General features: G+C 42.8%; 1 protein-coding gene across 7 annotated transcripts in view; it reads left to right on the forward strand.

Annotated features, from left to right (window-relative positions):
- The window catches only part of lpp (LIM domain containing preferred translocation partner in lipoma), a 169161-nt gene extending 151260 nt beyond the window's left edge, over positions 1–17901 (forward strand). For 6 of the 7 annotated variants that reach the window (XM_034140864.1, XM_034140863.1, XM_034140868.1 and 3 more), the window contains 3 exons: positions 9332–9510; positions 12813–12933; positions 14030–17901. In XM_034140864.1, the coding sequence (XP_033996755.1) occupies positions 9332–9510; positions 12813–12933; positions 14030–14158 (429 nt within the window). In that variant the 3' untranslated portion in view covers positions 14159–17901. Of the gene's footprint in view, positions 1–7807; positions 9119–9331; positions 9511–12812; positions 12934–14029 lie in introns of those variants that run through there. The other variant, XM_034140870.1, reaches the window with a different exon arrangement.
- The last annotated feature ends 1922 nt before the right edge of the window (positions 17902–19823 follow it).

The raw sequence follows: 19823 nt of genomic DNA on the forward strand, positions 1-19823 counted from the left end.
TATACAGCTGATAGTTTCAAGGTCACTGATCCTCACGAGTTACCAAACCATTAAGAGAATCGCTCTCCGTGGCATGACATGCTCCCTCACACACACACGTAAACACACACCTCAGTCTTCTGCATCCAGGCAGCAAAAGAAGAGCGAGTGGGTGATTTACATAACAGGGTAAATATGACAGGAATTATAAAGGAGTCAGGTCATGTTTATATATCTGTATGTGCTCCACAATGTGCAAATCATGCTTACACTCTGCACAGACAGATGCACAGGCAGGGTGGATCCATCACTGATATGTCAAATAACATTGAGTTGAATGTCAAGGAGCTGGGGAGGGGATCATGTTGGGGTGGTGGGGGAGAGGGGCCAAAGGGAGGGGAAATGGCAGGGGGTTTCTCACTTGTTAACCTTCGTAGGATATGGTGGGAAAGATGATCATGAGCCGCTGAAGTGAAACACACAAACAGAGTTACACACACTTCGGCGGCCTGAGCAGACCACAGATCAGAGGGGGGGGCTCCCTCAATCCCTTCGCTGATGTGTGAAGATTTAAATCCGCAGGTCTCCCTTGAAAAAGAGATCGTTGATCTCAATGGGATATTTTAACCTGGTTAAATAAAGGCTACAAATGAGAACCCAACTGCCTTCAATCAAAGCTGAATTCTGGCATTGTTTGCAGGCCGAGAACAACATGATGGGGCTAAAGAAAGTGGAAAGCAAATGTTTCCTCTTTAACTCTGATCACAATAAGGTGTCCCAGAGAAGCTCTCTTTTCCTGTGATGGAATAGATTTGCTTAATTTCTCTGACATTAAAGGGGTAGTTCAGACCGTACCCTGTTGGAAAGGGCTTTCTGATATGGAATACAATTTAAATATAGCATACACTTAAACTGATATTGATTTTCTAGGTGGGCCTTTTAAACATGAACATGTTGCTGCCTATATGTAAGGGGGCAAGTGATATCTTATAACGCTGGTGAAACTAAAAGGAAATCCAAAGGAGCCACAGAATTGATTGATAGGATTAAAGTGATTGACCGATTACATTCAGTATCGCCTTCGGAGAATCTTTACAAGGAGAGAATTTCGCTTCAGACAGATTTTGATTCTCTGTCCAATAGGGACGCTGTAGATCTTCATTTAAAATCACGCTTTAATTTCTACGAACATGGGGAGCGTGCCAGCAAGCTTTAGTGCCATCAACTGAAACAGTCAGCAGCAGCTTTTATATCTGCAAGAAAAGATGAGCAAGGTAATATTGTCACAGACCAAAAAAACATGAATGCCCAGTTCCAGTCTTTCTATGAGAATCTGTGCACCTCGGGGGCAAGTAGCAAGGCATTAGCCTTATGTAGATGACTTCTTTAGTCAAATGTAAATGCCCTCCTTGGATGAATCAGACAAATCTGGACTGGAGAGAAATATAACTTTAACAGAGATAGACAACGCAATGAAAAGAATGAAGCCTGGAAAAGCACCAGGCCCTGATGGTTATCCAAGTGACTGTTTTAAGAAGTTTGCCCCTAAACTATACTGCCGCTATTAGTAAAGGTATTCGAGGAGGTCCTGGTTAGGAAGGCTCTTCCCCCAACTATGACGCAGGCCTCTATCTCACTATTACTCAAAAGAATAAAGATCCGTAGTTGTGTGAATCATATCGCCCCATTAGTCTTTTATGTTGCGACTATAACATTCGAACCAAGGTCCTAGCAGGGGGGCTTGAGAAAATGATGCCTCACTTGATACATCCAGATCAGACTGGTTTCATTGTGGGTAGACAACTATCAAGTAACCTCCGCCGTGTGTTCAATGTTATCTACCAGCCCAACAATGTCGAACCTGAACTTATTATATCCTTGGATGCACAGAAGGCGTTTGATAGGATTGAATACAATTACCTGTTCACTGCGCTCGAGAAGTTCGGCTTCGGCCCTACTTTTTGTTGGCTGATGAAGATCCTTTATACAGCGCCTAAAGCTTCAATTCGAACTAATGGGATAATATCTCATTATTTCCCACTTTTCCGTGGGACACGACAAGGTTGTCCACTGAGCCCCCAGATATTCGATATTGCTATAGAGCCCCTGGCAATAATGTTAAGAGACCGCCAGTCTAATTGGAGTGCAACGGGGGGAGAATTGCATAAACTGTCGCTCTATGCGGATGATCTTCTTCTTTCTCTTTCGGATCCCCATGCCACTATACCTATTGCCTTGGAACTTATCGCCGAGTTTGGCCGGGTGTCGGGCTATAAATTGAACCTGAGTAAAAATGTTCTATTCCCCATAAATGATAAAGCACGTCAAATGTCATTTCAGAACTTCCCTTTCTCTGTGTGTAAGGACAGCTTTACATACCTAGGTGTCTGTGTCACTTACAAAGATCTGATGGACAATCATTTTAAAATAGTGCTTGGTAAGGCTAAACTGGACATGGAGAGATGGTCGACCCCCCCCCCCTGTCACTAGCTGGCAGGGTTCATTCTGTTAAAATGACGATCATGCCCAGGTTCTTATTTCTGTTTCAGGCAATCCCAATCTTCATCCCTAAATCCTTCTTTAGGGAATTAAATGAATACACTTCCACTTTTATTTGGAATAAAGCTGTACCTCGAATTAGGAAAGAGTATTTGGAAAGGCCAAAGGGGGAGGGTGGTTTGTCCTTACCCAATTATTTGTATTACTATTGGGCTGCCAACATCCACAAGCTGATGTTTTGGGTTGATGTGACGGACAACTCCCCAGTTTGGTCTGTAATGGAGCAGCATTCAAGTAATCCAGTGTCACTTGGCTCTTTACTTTGCGCTCCACTACCCTTGAGTAAAAACTACTGGACGAATAACCCAGTCATCCAAGGCTCTCTAAAGATATGGACTCAACACAAACAGGCACTTATTGCTTCCCCAATTCTGGCAAATGTAAATTTCTCTCCATCTCTCACTGATCCATCTTTGGGGTTATGGCATGGGAGAGGGATTAGGTGTGTTAAAGATCTTTTTAAAAATGGACACTTTATTTCTTTTGAGCAGTTAAAGATTTCATGTTTCTTCAGATATCTGCAGATACGTAGTTATGTCAGGACCCACTTCTCTCTAGCAGCCCCACAGAGTACCTGGATTAATGACTGTTTAAATATGGATCCCTATGACAGGGGTCTGGTGTCTGTATTATATGACAATATTCAGAGGGTCCCCGCTCCGTCGCTTAATCACTTAATGAGGCAATGGGAGGAAGAGCTGGGAATAACTATATCAGATACTATTTGGCAGGCAGCAATTCGGTTTGTCCACTCATCCTCAATGTGCATTAGACATAGGCTGCTACAATTTAAGGTTTTGCATAGGTTACATCTATCTGCAAGTAAACTGGCCAGATTTTACCCAGGTTTAGACCCAACCTGCATCAGGTGCAGTCGGGACCCGGCCAGCCTAAGTCACATGTTTTGGCTCTGTCCAAAACTGGCCCCTTTTTGGACTGGTATATTGAAACCCTTTTCGTACATGTGTAACACGGCTGTGGATGCTAACCCATTGACTGCATTATTTGGCGTGGTCACACAGGAGACACGAATAACAATTGATCAGGCTGAGGCTGTGGCATTCTCTACCCTACTTGCTAGACATCTGATACTGGAAGAAGGCTGCACCGCCGTCTCACAAGCGCTGGGTAGAGGAAGTAATGTCCCATCTTAAACTTGAGCAGCTAAAGCACACTACCCCGGGCTCTATCGCAAAGTACTATAAGGTCTGGCAACCATTTCTGTCCTACTTTGAGAACGAATTCTCTAACATTAAAACAACGTAGCCAACCCCCCCCCCCCCCCACATTGTTTTTTATTCATTTATGTTTTACTTTTTACTTTTGGCTATTTAACCATGTAGTTTTTAATTTAATAATTTATGTTTATGTTTATTTTCTATATACACATGTTGTATCTCTTCTGGATGTCAATTGGTATTTTGTATACTTTCTGTGTGTACTGTATTTTTGAATGTTGAGCGCTGCTGTTTGTTATATGTGGAAAATCAATACAAATATTTGAATAATAATAACATGTTACTGCCCCCCCTGTCTACAGCAGTACAGTGTTTTACTTCTCTGCCTGTACCGTGTACTTTAGGTAAGACACTGATTTTGGTTTACAACCGCTAACAACCCCACCTCAAAAAAGCTGCAGTCTCCCTTCAACAAATACCACTGTGACAGAAAGACTAGGTTGGGGTCTGCATTAGGATCCACACAGCAGCAAGAGCCTCTGTAAACACTGGCATGCGGGCAGCCAATTGTGCTTTTTAAATATGCATGGACTGAAGCTGATGCCAAGTCAGCTGTGAGTGAGGTAACTCACACACATACTCTACTACTTGTGGAGTTGTAAGGGAGTGGTGCATTGGATGGCTTTGTAAATAAATAGATGACTTTCAAATAACATTTAAAATCTCTAGTGCATTACAGCCATCTTACTGTAAGTGGTTTTTTTTGGATGGGCAGCAGGTGTAAAGTGTTTTATTGCATGGACAAAATAACAGGAACACCTTTCAATTTAAATGCAATTCAATCAAATAACATTAAAATAAATACTTCCTCTGCGATGTTCATCTCTTTTGCCAATCAGTGGTCAGCGGTGTCATTACTCCACCCACTAAAAAGGGATCAGCCGGTTTGAAGGTGGTGCCAATCAAAGCACCAGGTATTCACAACTTTGGCTAAACTAAATATTATTAAAGTTGGTGGTTAAAGCTGGCGGACCATATGCAGAATCCGGCTTGCAGAATGTTCCGGCATTGCCCACCCGGTCTCCCCCCATTCAAAACTGTGTCTCTCAATAAAGGCCCTCTCTGGTCAAACATATCTTTAAAAAAACTGCAGTATATTGCGACTTTATGTTTGATGACCCATGCAGTTTGTAACTTTCTATTTAGTATCAACTACCTATGAGTCACAATTTCTTCATCTCCATTATTCAATACTTCTTCCTGATGTGGGTGTTCGATAGTACTTCCTGTTGAGAGATACACTACTTCAGAACAGATTGAACTCCTGGTTTCTTTGTTAGTTTGTTTGTATGTTTGTTGGTTGGTTTGTTAAGTATGGAAAAAGCTGTTGGCCTGTTTTCTTCCTAATACTTGGTCATATTGTGCAGCATTGGCCAAGGAAGAACTCATTACGTTTTGAAGCAGATTCAAAACACAGGGCGGATGTGCTTATTATTTTCCCATATGCAAAGGGCCTTGGTGGCGCTCTGCGCTCTCAGAGTGCCCTTCTAGTTATGTATTTGTTGGCAAGATTATTTCTGTTGTCTTGCTTGAATGAGCCATATTAAGTGATAAAAAGGCGACATGCTGCTTGTCAAGGTTCATTAGGTCAGCAGACTCCTTCCCTCAGGAAGCAGTCAGGCAGGGATTTGACTCTCCACAGTGTGTGTTCCTGTCCAGAGAAACGCAAACACAGCAGCAGCGAGCGGGCCTTCCCTTTGAACCCGCTTTGTTAGAAATCACCGTGCTGCCTTCAGTAGTGTGGAGTTAATCCACACAGCATGGCCTGGCACTGACCAGCACATTCACACACACACACACACTGAATCAGATCATCTGTACATTTGGCCCGCTCTGACTGCCAGGTCATAAATCGCGTGCGGTCCCTCTGAACTCCTGCCTCCCTCCTGTCAGCTCCACTTTGCCATGTGAAGACAAAAAGAGCAGATAGGTGTGAAATGTGTGTTGATACGGTCCGAAGAGATGGTAAACAGCTTCAACTTAACAATATGCCACAGCAGATTCCAACTGTTTCATCTGAAAACATGGACAATAGTCTTTGTTCCAGCTTTGTTGCACCTGTAGCTGAATCCTCTGGAAGATTTTAAATATTGGGGATGAATCCTGGACCCTATTATGTGTGAACCAGTGATGAATGTATGTATATTATAAACTTAAACATTTGCCAAATATGAAATATCATCAATAATAATGAGGAGTTTGCATGCATTGTTTTTGATATGACTAATGTGTTTGGCTTTGCCTTGTGAAAGGTTACAAATAGCATGAAACATAATTACAATGCAACTTACCAGTAACACGAAGCAATTTAAAAAATCTCTTGAGTCTGACTTATTGTTTATTCACCTTAAAATGAGCTGGCCTCATTGGGCATTCTTTATTTGCAACATGGTTTTCAAGCTTGTTTTAATCGTCAAGTGGGAAGTGACTAAATGTGCCTGTGTTTATCCTATTCATATGGTTTTTCTCGCTGGTTAGTATAAATGTGGACATGTTGTATCGCTGTTTCTTCCTGCATTGGCTACTGTGTAATGTCTGTCCTGGGGGAATACAGGAAACTGCATATTACAGGCTCTGTGAGAATAATCAATGAATGAAGAAAATGATCTTCAGAGCTGTCGGCCTTCTTCTTGTCTCATGTCATTTAGTCAACTAATGGGTGTGTGTTCAAATACTAGCATAGACATTCTCAGTAATATCTTTTACTGGTTTTTAGTTGTACTTATCTTGTTTAAAATGAAAGTCACTCTAAGGCAGTGTCATTTGATCTAATGAAATAACAAATGAATTCAAGTGGATTGAAAACAGACATAAATTAAATGATCTCACTCCATTGACATCAGAATGAGAGTTAGTGATGTGAGAGGTTTTCCTCTCTGTCTCACGCTGTCAGGCCGGTGTCTCCCAGCACATGGGGACCCCCCCCCCCCCCCCACATGCTCACTCAGCCCTCTGACAGGTAAATTGTTGCTAAATAGTGGGGAGCTGTGCCGGACTGCGCTGCTCTTTGTGAGATCATCATATCACTTTTTTTGAAGAAAGGGGGCCACAATTGACTTTAACGCACTCTACTCACCCCTCAGTTCAGCAAGAGGCTGTCTGACCCAGATTCACTTTTACCTCATCTGCCTAGACATTTGTTTAGCCTTCTGGGCAAACACTTAGAGAAATGTATGAGGCAGAGGGGAAGGGGGGGTGGGGGGGGTACATATGCTTGAATACATCACATTTAGTCAGGGGAGAAGCAAAACCCGGACATCCGCAGACATATACAGCCCTCTAGTGGCAAACTGCAGAGGACCTGGGTGTCTGACAGAAAGGGCATGAAGTGATTCATGCAGAATATCCTGAACCATCTGTGGAGGTCGGACCCAAACACAGAGCAGAAGACGTGTACATTTTTTGTTTTGAAATTAGATTTGTGTAACAGGCATGCTAAATGTTAGGTTACACCAAATAAAAGCAGTCACGAGTGAATACAAACACAATAGAAGCTGAGCAGAATGAATGAATTGAGGTCATAGAATCTTACCATCGGAGAAAAAGAGAGGAATTTTGTCTTTTGAGTACTGTACTCATTACAATGGCCCGGAGGAACTGTGTGCTGTGAAATCATATGCTCTAGTTAAGCTAAACAAGGGCAAGGTATTCCCACATGAAGGGCAGATGAGAATAAGGAAGTGGGATTGTAGACAGATGAGGAAGAGTTGAGGACGGTTTAGTGCTGTTTGGGCCGGTACCCCACTCTCATTCTCACGTCTCATATTCTCTCTCTCTACCTCTCTCTGTGTGTGTGTGTGTGTGTGTGTGTGTGTGTGTGTGTGTGTGTGTGTGTGTGTGTGTGTGTGTGTGTGTGTGTGTGTGTGTGTGTGTGTGTGTGTGTGTGTGTGTGTGTGTGTGTGTGTGTGTGTGTGTGTGTGTGTGTGTGTGTGTGTGTGTGTGTGTGTGTGTGTGTGTGTGTGTGTGTGTGTGTGTGTGTGTGTGTGTGTGTGTGTGTGTGTGTGTGTGTGTGTCAAACCTCTGGGGCTTAGTGCAGCGAGCTCATTAAAAGCTTCATTCCACTTCCAGGATCGAGCAGGATTGCGATATGGACATTGTTTATACACAAATGTTGCCCTGGGAATAATGTTTATTTCTATTACCTTCTTGGAGGGGAGAAAAAAAGAGAGAGGAATCAGAATGCAGAGCTTGTCTGCACAAATTGCTTTTCAGGAAATAATGCCTCTCCAGGAGTGCTTTGAAGAAACGGCCATTTTTCAAACCACCTTTTTCTACAGCCTGGAGTCATACATCAGCCTGTCTCATGTTGCCCTCTTAGCCTGACCCAGGATCAGTGCTGTGAGGAGTCACCACATGGAGGTATGTCAGGGACACTGAACCCCGTCCTGTTGAGCTGCTGTGCTCATTAGCATAGCGACTATAAATGTCAGTGCACGTGCTCGGCAGCCAGACTGGGGGGGGGTTCACCTCAGCCGAGCGGTCACACAAGTGTCATCTGAAACTCTGGAGGCAGCCGATGACGCAGCGCAGTGTTGCTACACACCCCGAGCTGTGTTTGGAAACACTGAGCAGCTCTGCTACCAATGGAGCAGCTGAACCGTGCACTGTTTAGCCCAGCCAAGCGCAGAGAGGGGGGCGGGGGGCAGAGAGACACAGAGATCCAGGAAATGCCTGAGCGAGAGGCAGCGAGGCCCATCAGCTCTCTCAGGCCGCACATTGATCACCCTCACATGATATATCCATCCCCAGTAATTGCATTGCTGTTTAGAGAGGCGGTCGTTATTTATGAAATATTGAAATAACAAACGGCGTCTCCCGGCAGATATAAGGAAGAGAGATGCCACAGATAAGTCAGAGGCAGGCGGCCACCACGTCCCTCCCCCCAGGCCGCTTGCCCAGTCGCCTGGCTGCAGAAAACCTGCAGTCATCACAAAGTGGAAATATTTACTGCTCTCATTCTTGCATATGGGAGGATGAAGTGTGGGCGAGGGCCACTGAGAAATGAGCGTGTTTGTGTTTCCAGAGGAGTGCTAATCAGATTCCTTCAGATACAGAGGTATTTGAGGACAGCAGAGCCAAAGGTCCTGGGCGTGGATTTATATGTAGCACGGGAGAGAATGGTAGCTGTGCCCCCTGAAGTGAAACACTGGCAACAGGAAGTTCAAAGGCACAAAACTTCAGGAAATGCAGAAAAACTTTTCTTCGGTTATCGTGCTGGTTCAACTCTATCAGCAGACAAGTGCTCATTGTAAGTGATCCATTACATTCATCATGAGATGTGTTGTGTAATGTGTGTGTGTGTGTGTGTGTGGTGTGTTGGTGTGTGTGTGTGTGTGTGTGTGTGTGTGTGTGTGTGTGTGTGTGTGTGTGTGTGTGTGTGTGTGTGTGTGTGTGTGTGTGTGTGTGTGTGTGTGTGTGTGTGTGTGTGTGTGTGTGTGTGTGTGTGTGTGTGTGTGTGTGTGTGTGTGTGTGTGTGTGTGTGTGTGTGTGTGTGTGTGTGTGTGTGTGTGTGTGTGTGTGTGTGTGTGTGTGTGTGTGTGTGTGTGTGTGTGCAGAACACCCTTGAGACCTGCACCATCTGCAGTAAGCCCATCATGGAGCGCATCCTGCGGGCCACGGGGAAGGCGTACCACCCCCACTGCTTCACCTGCGTGGTGTGCAGCCGCAGCCTGGACGGAGTGCCCTTCACCGTGGACGCCTCCAACCACATCCACTGCATCGAGGACTTCCACAAGTACGTAGTTCAGATAAGATAAGATTTACTCCCACATTGGCCAGTTTTTATGTCACATCAGCATGTTAAAACAAGGCATTGCACAAAATGTGAAAATATGAAAAGTAGAAAATAAACAAACTTAAAATATAAACATCTCCTAACAGAAAAAAATACCAAACTAAAAAGTTAAATATATACATGTTGACAGGAAAAGATAATAGTCTGTACCCTACCAGTCCAATACATTTAAAACAAAAATACTGGTTTGGAGGGTTCCTTTGAATATGTATTTATATATAGTGTGGCGCTGTCTGTTGTTGTCTGTGTTATTGTTGTTGTTTATATATATTATATATTTATTGTGTACAGGAATTTCCCCCAGGGGACAATAACTCTAATCTAATCATTACAATAAAATATGATGTGTGTTTGAACCTAAGTATCACAATCTAAAGTAATGTAACCTGATACATTTCCATGACCTTTGGATAACCTCAATATCAAATGCAGCACTAAAAAGTACAACAACAACAAATATCAACAAGAATGCTTTTACTTAAGAACTCAATTCCAAATCAACTAATGCTTTTAAATCATTTACTTACTGACACATTCAGTTAGATATCACATCATGGGGCTTTCTTTTCAGGGAAATATTGCCAGCAATGCCACAAGCACAATGACCTTATAAGATGTGGCTAACATGAATGTAATAGTAAATTCCTGTCATTGTGTCTCACTCCACCCATTGCATAACCCTAACCTTCCCAGAAATGTTGCTTTAGTCAGTGACCAGAAGGGAAACAGAAGTAAACAGCGGGCTCTTGGTGTGAGTGCTCAGCTTTTCGCTTTAGAGGAGCTGCACTGGGCCGTCGTTTAATTCCACATGACAGGTGTGACCTGAGCCGCGCGCCTCTTTGTGTCGAGGAATAATCTCGCTCTGAGAATACTGTACTGTGGTTTCTCAAAGCTCCTTCACTTCCTGATTCCCAGCATGCAGTCAATGTCTCAGGTAGAGTCCACAGCCGTCAGTCAGCTGACCTGAGGTCTGAGCCTGCTTTCATATCCTCTCTGATCCTATTGTTAGACACACCTCTTCCTGCTGAAGGCATTCCCACACATACTCATTTCAAAGTCACTTCTGGTATTTGTAAAGGTCCTACTATGTTTAGCTTTTCCTCAAATACACCATTTATATGCAGCGTTTCAGAGGAGAGACAGTTTAGCCTCTAGTGGTGAGGTGCATGCATAATGAAACAGAGAAACATGCACAGGCTGTGCCTTTGTTTGAAAACCTCTTTAATCATGTGTGGGCAATATTGGTGTTAATCATTTGTGCTATGTTTACTCTGGTGTGAAGAGCTGAGACCCTGCTTTAACCGATTGGTTGGCCAGTGGTACCATACTTATAGGGGTCACAAGATAAACCTGAACAGTCATTACGTAATCAACAATACAACAATGTATGTTTATTTATTTCATTATAACTTTGATTAATTTACTTGTTAACTCCTCCATACATTAACGTTTTTAGACATCCAAAGATTAAACATATATAACATATGATGGTTGATAGTAGTATTTTTTGCCAGAACATAAAGCTAAATCCAAATCATTTTAACACCTCTGTGTATCCCAGAATGTATCATTACAACTTTTAAAGTGGAATAAGTTCAAGTCATTTTCTCCATTGTGTAGATGGAGTTGATTATTTGACAAGAAAGGCAATAGCTTCTTTACTACAGCAGTAACGTATTATTTAGTGGGAATGCTGATTCCAACTATATGTTATGCTACGGACAAAAAGTTTATTATTCCACCGACTTATTTTGGCCCTCTTCTCCTCCCACATTCAACATCGCAGAAACTCCGTTCAAACATCAAAATGTTCAGCTCGGTCGGGAATCGCAGGCTATTACTTTTATCATTCATAACTTTCATTATTCCAGAGATACATCCCATAATTCATCACATTTTTAACATTTTAACTTTAACATTGCGCAGCTCGTTAAGGCAGAGTGCGTGATGTCACAGCTAGAGGGTAGGAAATCTTGAAATTTGCCTTCATATCTTTTTTTAAAACTGACATAATTCCCAAACCCTACATTCCTGAGACATAATTTTTCATGACAAACGTAGGAAAACATCTCGTAGCTTGAAAAATGACAAATAATTAAGCAAAATAATTAAACAAAATGCCTCTTGAGGGCATGAAGTGACAAAAACGTTCAACATGTCTCCATTAAAACCCATTGTAATTTCAGCCTGATATTTCCTCACAGCAGCAGCCGCACACCTTTCTTAAACTGCCAAAAAGGCCACATTATTAACCCGAAAGTACACAAAAATTACACTTCAGATACTCAACTTCCTTGACATGCTTCACGTTTTGAAATTTCACAGATATCTGTTATCGTTCACAAAACGTTCACATGTAAGAGGTTCATCTCTCATTCAGAACAATGAAACCTTTGATCTCTACAGAGCTCGTTAGCTCAACTATAAACACCTGTGTAATGGAACACGATGATGTCATCACTCCAACTGACATGCTCAGAGCAGCAGACTTCAGATAATGGTTAATGGTCGTGCCCTCAACAGCTCTACGTCAATTATGGGGTGTCATCATATGCCGTTTAAGAGAAGAGAGAGAGGGCGATCAAGAGTCAGTTCTAACTGTTCATTTCATTCTCTCTCTCTCTCTCTCTCTCTCTCTCTCTCTCTCTCTCTCTCTCTCTCTCTCTCTCTCTCTCTCTCTCTCTCTCACACACACACACAATGTTCCAAACGGCCCAAAACTTCACAGGTTTGGTAACGATGCAGCCATCAACGCATCTAAGCGTATTATGGGGTGTCATCAAATGCTGTTGCCATGGCGACAGATCATTCGCCATCAAGTTAGTTCAAAAGTTTGCAGTTCAAATATTCTGCTGCTTTTCCAAGCCTTTTTACTTTCTTTTCTTCTCTCATCACACATTCAAGCCCCCAGTGTTCATGTATCATTTAAATCTAAATTCTTCACTTTCTTCTTACACATTACATTTCAGCATAGCAGTTTAGCGTCAGCTTTTCAGCATAAAGCATTCCCACTAGCAATTTCTTCAGGAATTGCATTCTCTAGTTAGTTCTGCTGCTCTCTTTTGTCAAGTAATATGTACCCATCAGTTGTAACCGATTACTCAAGAGAGTATCAGGCTGACTAATCAATAATAAAAGCATCGTTAGCTGTGTGTGCACAGTCTCAAACAGCATCAATATGATAAGTTATTATAAATGACATTTGTGAGCTCAGTCCTGTTCTTCCTGCTTGTGTGTTGCAGGAAGTTTGCTCCGCGCTGCTGTGTGTGCTCTGAGCCCATCATGCCGGCGCCGGGCCAGGAGGAGACCGTCCGGATCGTGGCCCTGGACCGAGACTTCCACGTGCAGTGTTACCGCTGCGAGGTGTGTTCTGTGTGTGAGCTCTGTTTGAGCTCTGTAGTCGACAGTCATTATGGTCTGGATGCATATCGTGCTCGTCTCCCGGGTCACCTTTGCAGCCAGGTCTGAATCCTCCCTCCATCTCTCCTCTGCAAAGTTCAGGCTCACACAGTAAGCACTCTGTCAGCAGCGCTGGCTGATAAGCGGCGCTGCGACACGACGTGCTGGCGAAAAGAGAAGTAACGTGTCACGTTGTCAAAGAGCCGTGTGTGTACAGAGCCTGGCAGACACAAAGGTCAAAGGAAAGCAGAGCAGATTAGTTCAGCACCAACAGAGGCATCTCGTCACCACGGAGACATGAGTAGATGCATTTGTAATTCTCAGAGTGTGCGCGCGTGCGTGCGTGCGTGCGTGCGTGCGTGCGTGCGCACAGCCATCGAGAAAGAATTATGTAAAAAGAAGTGTGTGTATATTTCTCTGTTTGGCACACACTGCTTTAGCAGAGAAACATTTCCCCTTCTCTCATCTCTAAAGCTTCTGTGGGCTCTGCCAGGTAACCATCAGCAGACAGTCACCTCCACAGGTCTGTCTGTGATATTTGTATTGGTGGAATCAGAGCACAGCTAGATAACAACCTTGAACATTTAAGCGACGTGGTTCCTTCAGTTTTTTCCCTGTGAATTTATAACTTTTTAATCTCAGAGATTATTTATCATATATTTATATCGTCTATTTCATAACTTTACGTAAGTTATATTCGAGAATCAGCAGCTGGTAGAAACTAAACTCTGGTCCCGCCTCACAGAGAGCCTCCTGAAACACACTGGCTGGGTTTAAACGCACTAAATGTCTCATTTAGGGTGTGAGCACAGAGAGAGGGACTGTGTCTCAGCTGTGAGCGTGCATAATGAGTGTGTGTGTGTGTGTGTGTGTGTGTGTGTGTGTGTGTGTGTGTGTGTGTGTGTGTGTGTGTGTGTGTGTGTGTGTGTGTGTGTGTGTGTGTGTGTGTGTGTGTGTGTGTGTGTGTGTGTGTGTGTGTGTGTGTGTGTGTGTGTGTGTGTGTGTGTGTGTGTGTGTGTGTGTGTGTGTGTGTGTGTGTGTGTGTGTGTGTGTCCTGCAGGACTGTGGCTCTCTGCTGTCAGAGGGGGACAACCAGGGCTGCTACCCTCTGGACGGACACGTCCTCTGCAAGAACTGTAACAGCAGCCGCATCCAGGACCTGACCGCCAAGGCCACCACCGACCTCTGAACACCCCCCCCTGTGATAACACACACCGCTCGCTCTCTCACAAACGTACCCATCCACAGAAGCTTGCATTCCTCAGCACACACACACACCCTCAGTACATAGCATCACATGTATCTATTGACTCGGTACATCACAGCAGGAGAGGCTGTGAGATGTTTAACTGTGTTAAGGAGTGGTTCGAGATTTTGGGAAATGGTTTTGATCTGATGCACTATGTCACTATGTTTTATACGATATACAGCAGGCGTTCAGACAAGAATAAAACCGTGATACAGATAGCCTGCTGCCAAAGAAAAATCCTATTCAGATCTAGATATTTATCTCTTCTGTGTTTATGACGTAAGAACAGGTGAAATAAAAATTCACTTTTTAAGTTCCTTAAAAATGTTTTTACTCACCAAAACTCTATGTTCCCCTGGTTCACTGGTTCCACTCTTTATGCTAAACTCAGTTTAATATGTCCACATGTGCTCAGCGTGCATATAAAAAAGCGACTTCAATCTTCTGTTCTGACTCTCAAAAGAAAAAACGAATATTTCCCAAAATCTCAAATCTTTAAACGAAGCAGTTAACAGTAAAACAATATATCTTCACTCAGTGTTATTATCTTGTATCATAATCCTCCAGCATGTCCTCACCCGAGTGCGTATGTATTTAAATGTCCTGCCGATGGGTTCTTTGGATCTGAAGGGAGTCTGACTCCAACATGTGACATGGATGACAGGTGCAGATATGTGTATGACTGTAGCTTTATCAGTATTTAGGAGCATTTTTTGGTCAGAGCATTTTTTTCATTCTAGTGTTTGTCTCACAGACATACGGTACACTAATAGGGAACATATTATCACAGGAGCTTATTACTTCAAAACACTTAACTGAACACCAAAGAATCTAAACTGCCGTATTCACTGTGTACATATTCTGTGTGCAACTATTTGAAACATAACGGGACCACAGTCATCCTCATAGTAGTGTGTGTCAAAGACAAACCCTCAGTAGGCAGCAGCTGAGTGCCATTCCCTTTTTAACAAACATACATCTTTGACTTTCTAATTGAACTTGCTGTTATGTTTTATTATTTTCTGTTGGCCTGAACAGTACAATCAGGGCATTCCATTCAAATAGAAAGGGCCTATTATCTGAGTTTTATGATATGGTTTTTGAGCAGAGAATGATGTCACTTTTTCTCTCATTGACATGACATAGATTACATTAGTGATTGTTTTGTAAGTCTGATAGAAATAACTGATTAGGAATGGCTATGCAATTTTTGATGTTAATTGCATCGACACTTTATAAGACATTTTATGAATAAGGAAATATTTTACCTGTACAGATTAAAGCACAAGTGTCCTTACAGTATAATGATGCTTTAATAGGGTACTGTGTGACTTTGTGTCACTGTGCTGTGTGTCCGTGTTGTCGTACCAGTGACACTTGTCTTTTATATTTAGTGTGTGTAAAGGTAATGGGCGAAGAAGGGACCATGACATTTGTTTCCCACAAAGTGATTTTATTATTTTTTCCATCCAAGAGTCAGTCGTTTGACAAGCACTGTTTGATTTGATAGTTACTTTTTTAATTACTAGAGCAATGTGATGTTTGTGAGTTAAAGGAACCCTGTGGAGTTTTCACCGCTAGCTGTGGAACCATGTTTTCATGATTAGGTTCTCATTGAGCAAAGGCCTGGCCGAGTGCAGTCTCATTTTAACAATGAGTTTTTCACAGAATAACCGATGAAGAACAACATAATGTGCAGCCCTGAGAACCTCTGCAGGAAGTGACTGTGTGTATCACTTAGCACAGACGCAAGCGGGCAAAAAAAAGACACATAGTCACAACAATTTAAAAATACACTCAAAACAAACAAACTCAAAAACGTCTCTTTGAAAACACGGGTTAGTGTGTGGACATGTTGTGTCTCTTTAGGTCTCAGGGTCTTGGTTTAGACATTGTGTTGTAATCTGTTCCTGGCTGCAGGCTCTCAGATCGGGGGTGATCTGATGCAAACATTTAGAAATGGTTTGTTGCTACTCCACTGATCCTCAGTTGGTGAAAGCCATGTTTGAAAAGGAGCAGCAAAGGCAGAGGACTACAGGTTAGCTGTTAACATGTAACGGAAGGTAACAGCTAAAGTGTGCAAACAGTCAACTCTGCAAATGTTTATTTACAAAGGAAATTCAGTCATTTTGTTTGCATTTGGGTGTTTACAGGAAAACTCCACAGGGTGCCTTTAAACAACAACATCTGAGTAGTATTAAGGTCTGCTGTTGGTTTACAGTGTTCCTCAGCCCCGATAACAGATGTGTTGTCGTGTTATCTGTTTAGTGCCATTAGGATAGCAGATGGTTATACCAACATGTATGTGTACTGTAATCAGTTACTCTGGTTACAAAGCTTTGTGAGCCATGTTTTACCCACGGTTACACTCTGTGCATAACTTTGCTAATAAGCCCAATAATATAAATAATTCATAAATAAACATTCATCAGACCTTTGCCAGGACACATCTTCTACATGAGGATGAAAACACTGTTTCACCATCCAAGGCTGGGCGAACTGAACTCAGTGCAACTCACCAGTGCATTGTAATGGATCTTAAAGGCTTGTTATAACACCTTTTATCTCATATAACTAGTTATTAAAATAGATTACTATAATTAGTTTGAGGACAAAGATATTCTCTAGTACAGAAAACACTTTTTTCAGGTTTTCTTTTTCAGGTACAGAGCCATGAGGTTGGATGTTTGGCAGCTGACTCAGTAAGCCATATGATGGGGACTGGTTGTTAGGCAACAAAGGTCAAGAAGACCTTCTTTATAACATGATGTCACATTTGTTTGTTGGTTTTCAGCGCTCAGGGAGAGGCTGGGGATCCGGCTCAGTTAGCATTGACAGCGCCCCTCCTGACGGGCTGGGGTAATCACACAGGGTTAGGTGTGTCACAATAAAGATTTCGGAGTGACTAAACATTCAGGTGAACAAAAGCCATGCAGTAGTGCTTATATACAATTCTTATTTAACGTTGGACCAATCAGAAGTGTTGTTAGCAGCACATGCTAACAACACCCTGTGCTGTGTTAAAGTCCAGATGAAAGAGCTGTGGCTTGGTAAAGGATGTGACGTTGTTCTAAAGCCGCACACTCAAATGTGTGATGGAAATGTATGTCACTCATCAGGTCAAACCCACGGAGAATTATCACGGCAGGCAGGCTGTTAACAGCTAGCTGGGAAACTGTAGGGGGCAGCACTCTCGTGTTTTAGACATTTTTTTATTGTTATATATTTTATTATTGGCTTATTAGCATGTTTGTACAAAGTGTACTCGTTCACAGAGTTAAACCTCATGTGCCATAAAAGCTGTTTTAAACTCTCCTGTTGCTACAGTATATTATTATGGACAGTCTGTGAACACATCTGACTTAAAGAAGTATAAAGACCGTACTGTTTTTTTTATTTAGTTTGATGTATTTGGGTGGTCTACGGTCTTTGTTTCTGCCCGTGTCTGTGCAGTCACCATACTGTTGCTGTGTGCTCCATATGTTGCCTCCCTCAAAGATGGTGCCATGACTCTTTACCGAAGTTGAAGATGTTTCAGCCGCGGTGTGAGGCTGCAGCAGCAGAGTCTGAATGAGAAGCTGGACCCTGTGGTGTTGGTGAAGCATCTGTTGGGGGTCATTGGAAGGGGCCTGTAGTCAACTGGTGTTTCTTTTTTCTTTCTTCAATAAAGCCTTTGCAGTAGCGTCATGTCTCTATGTACTTTTTCTGTCTTTTGCAGTATATTTATACAATTATGTGAGAGCATATTAAAAACGCATCCCTTTCTTATTTAGCCCTGCCCTGTATGTGTCCAGCCCCTCCCCTTGTGGCTGGTTCATTTCTGTAACTTGATGTGCATCAAGTTACAGAAATGCCAAGGTAATCCGCCTCCTTCTCTCTGACTTCCCCTCCTGCTTCCCTGAAACCTCGATGTGACCTCCAGAGCGGCCTACCTGCAGATGAGAGGGATTTATTCCCAACAAGTAACCCATGGCTGCTTCCCTCTCTTCAACAGTCATTTAAAAGCCCTTCAGTGGCAGTGAACGCCCCGCGCTCACACACCTCCATTCATTGCCCCTGTCAGGCTGCGGCTCCCCAAACACTCTATACAGGAGAATCACCTGCTTAATAGAAATCCTACACCGCTCTGGGACGACGCTTTAATTACACAGACACACAGTGTGCACTCTCCTCTTCTTGTGGCCATGTTCAGCAAATGCACTCAAGTATGCTTACTGCTGGGATCAGCCTGATGGAGTTGTTAGAATAATTTAAAGACCTCCTGAAAGTTTTTTTTCCTACTGTTGCCTTCCAAAGGCCAGCTTAACTTAATCATCTTTACTTGTGTGCTGCATATCAGCAGTAAGTCACTGAGCATGTTCTCCCCTGCAGATTGCTAAATTAAAACAGCCTTCTGAAATGTTATAGCGCGCAAATAATGTCTGTGGACAAAACAAGGAACACTTTTGTTTGTCGGAAAAAACAATCAGCACCAGCGCTGTTGGATGGAATTCAAAATCAAACACAAATATTTAACTATGGCCGACCTGATGCTTACAGTACAGTGCCTAATCCTCAGAGTACAGCGTATTCTCACACCCTAGTACTCTGCTAGAAGCAACATCAAGATTTCCTAGTCATTTTTTTCAAAATATGCTGGAGGCGTGTGTGTGTGTGTGTGGGTGTGTGTGTGTGTGTGTGTCACACACACAGGGAGAGAGGAGCCCTTCAGCAGTTTAGCCGAGGACTTACTGAACATAAATCTGGTGTTTACCAACAAATTGACTGATGGGCCCTCCAGCCAACATTGTGTACTCTCCAATTTCTTCCTCTGCATAATATTCCAGCGTCGAGTCTCCAGGGCCCTGCTTCTAAATTTGTTGAATGTTTGTATTTATTTGTTGTCTTTTTATTAGAATGAGTGGCTGAGCTATTTACCGGGTTGCAGGGATGAGCACGAGGGAGCAAAATGGGCCACTATTGTGCATAATCTGGCACACTCCCATTTAAATGAAGCTGTCATATGGTCAGATTTACATAACATTACAATGTGGGCCGACATCGCAGCGCTCCCAGCTTAATGTTATTAGCTTTAAAGTTAATTCCCACTGTGCATTTGCATCAAGAGCATTGATTTTGTGCGTCCTTGAGTTGGCTGAAGGCAGTGATGTAATCACTGAGTCAGTGTTGCTCTCGGAAGAACTGAGACAGATCACTCTGAGACACAAATCCAAACCATTCCAATGTGTACCTTTTATGAAAGCTTCTTTAGTGCCTTTACTTGTTGTGTGAGCATCCGAGCTGCCCACAGAGTTCAAGGATGCCCGTCTTTATGACTAAATGTTTGTGATACTTCCTATGTGAACATTTCTGATTCAGTAAAAAGTGACTCATGTAGAGGTCACTCAAAAGCCATACTTCTCCTTACACCCTAATGCTCAAAGTGGCATCACCTATTTGCAATGAGAAATTTGAAGTGTCATTATCCATTGAGCATAGTGTCTAAAATAACTACAATCATTTAAAATGTTAATCCTACCTCTGGGGATCACTCTGTCAAACAAGTGTTCCCTCTGAATTTCTGCTAGCGGAGCTACTGAACTGCAGACTGTTTTTAGCCTGTTAG

This window comes from Trematomus bernacchii, unplaced genomic scaffold (genome assembly GCF_902827165.1).
Source record: "Trematomus bernacchii unplaced genomic scaffold, fTreBer1.1, whole genome shotgun sequence".
NCBI classification, from domain to species: Eukaryota; Metazoa; Chordata; class Actinopteri; order Perciformes; family Nototheniidae; genus Trematomus; species Trematomus bernacchii.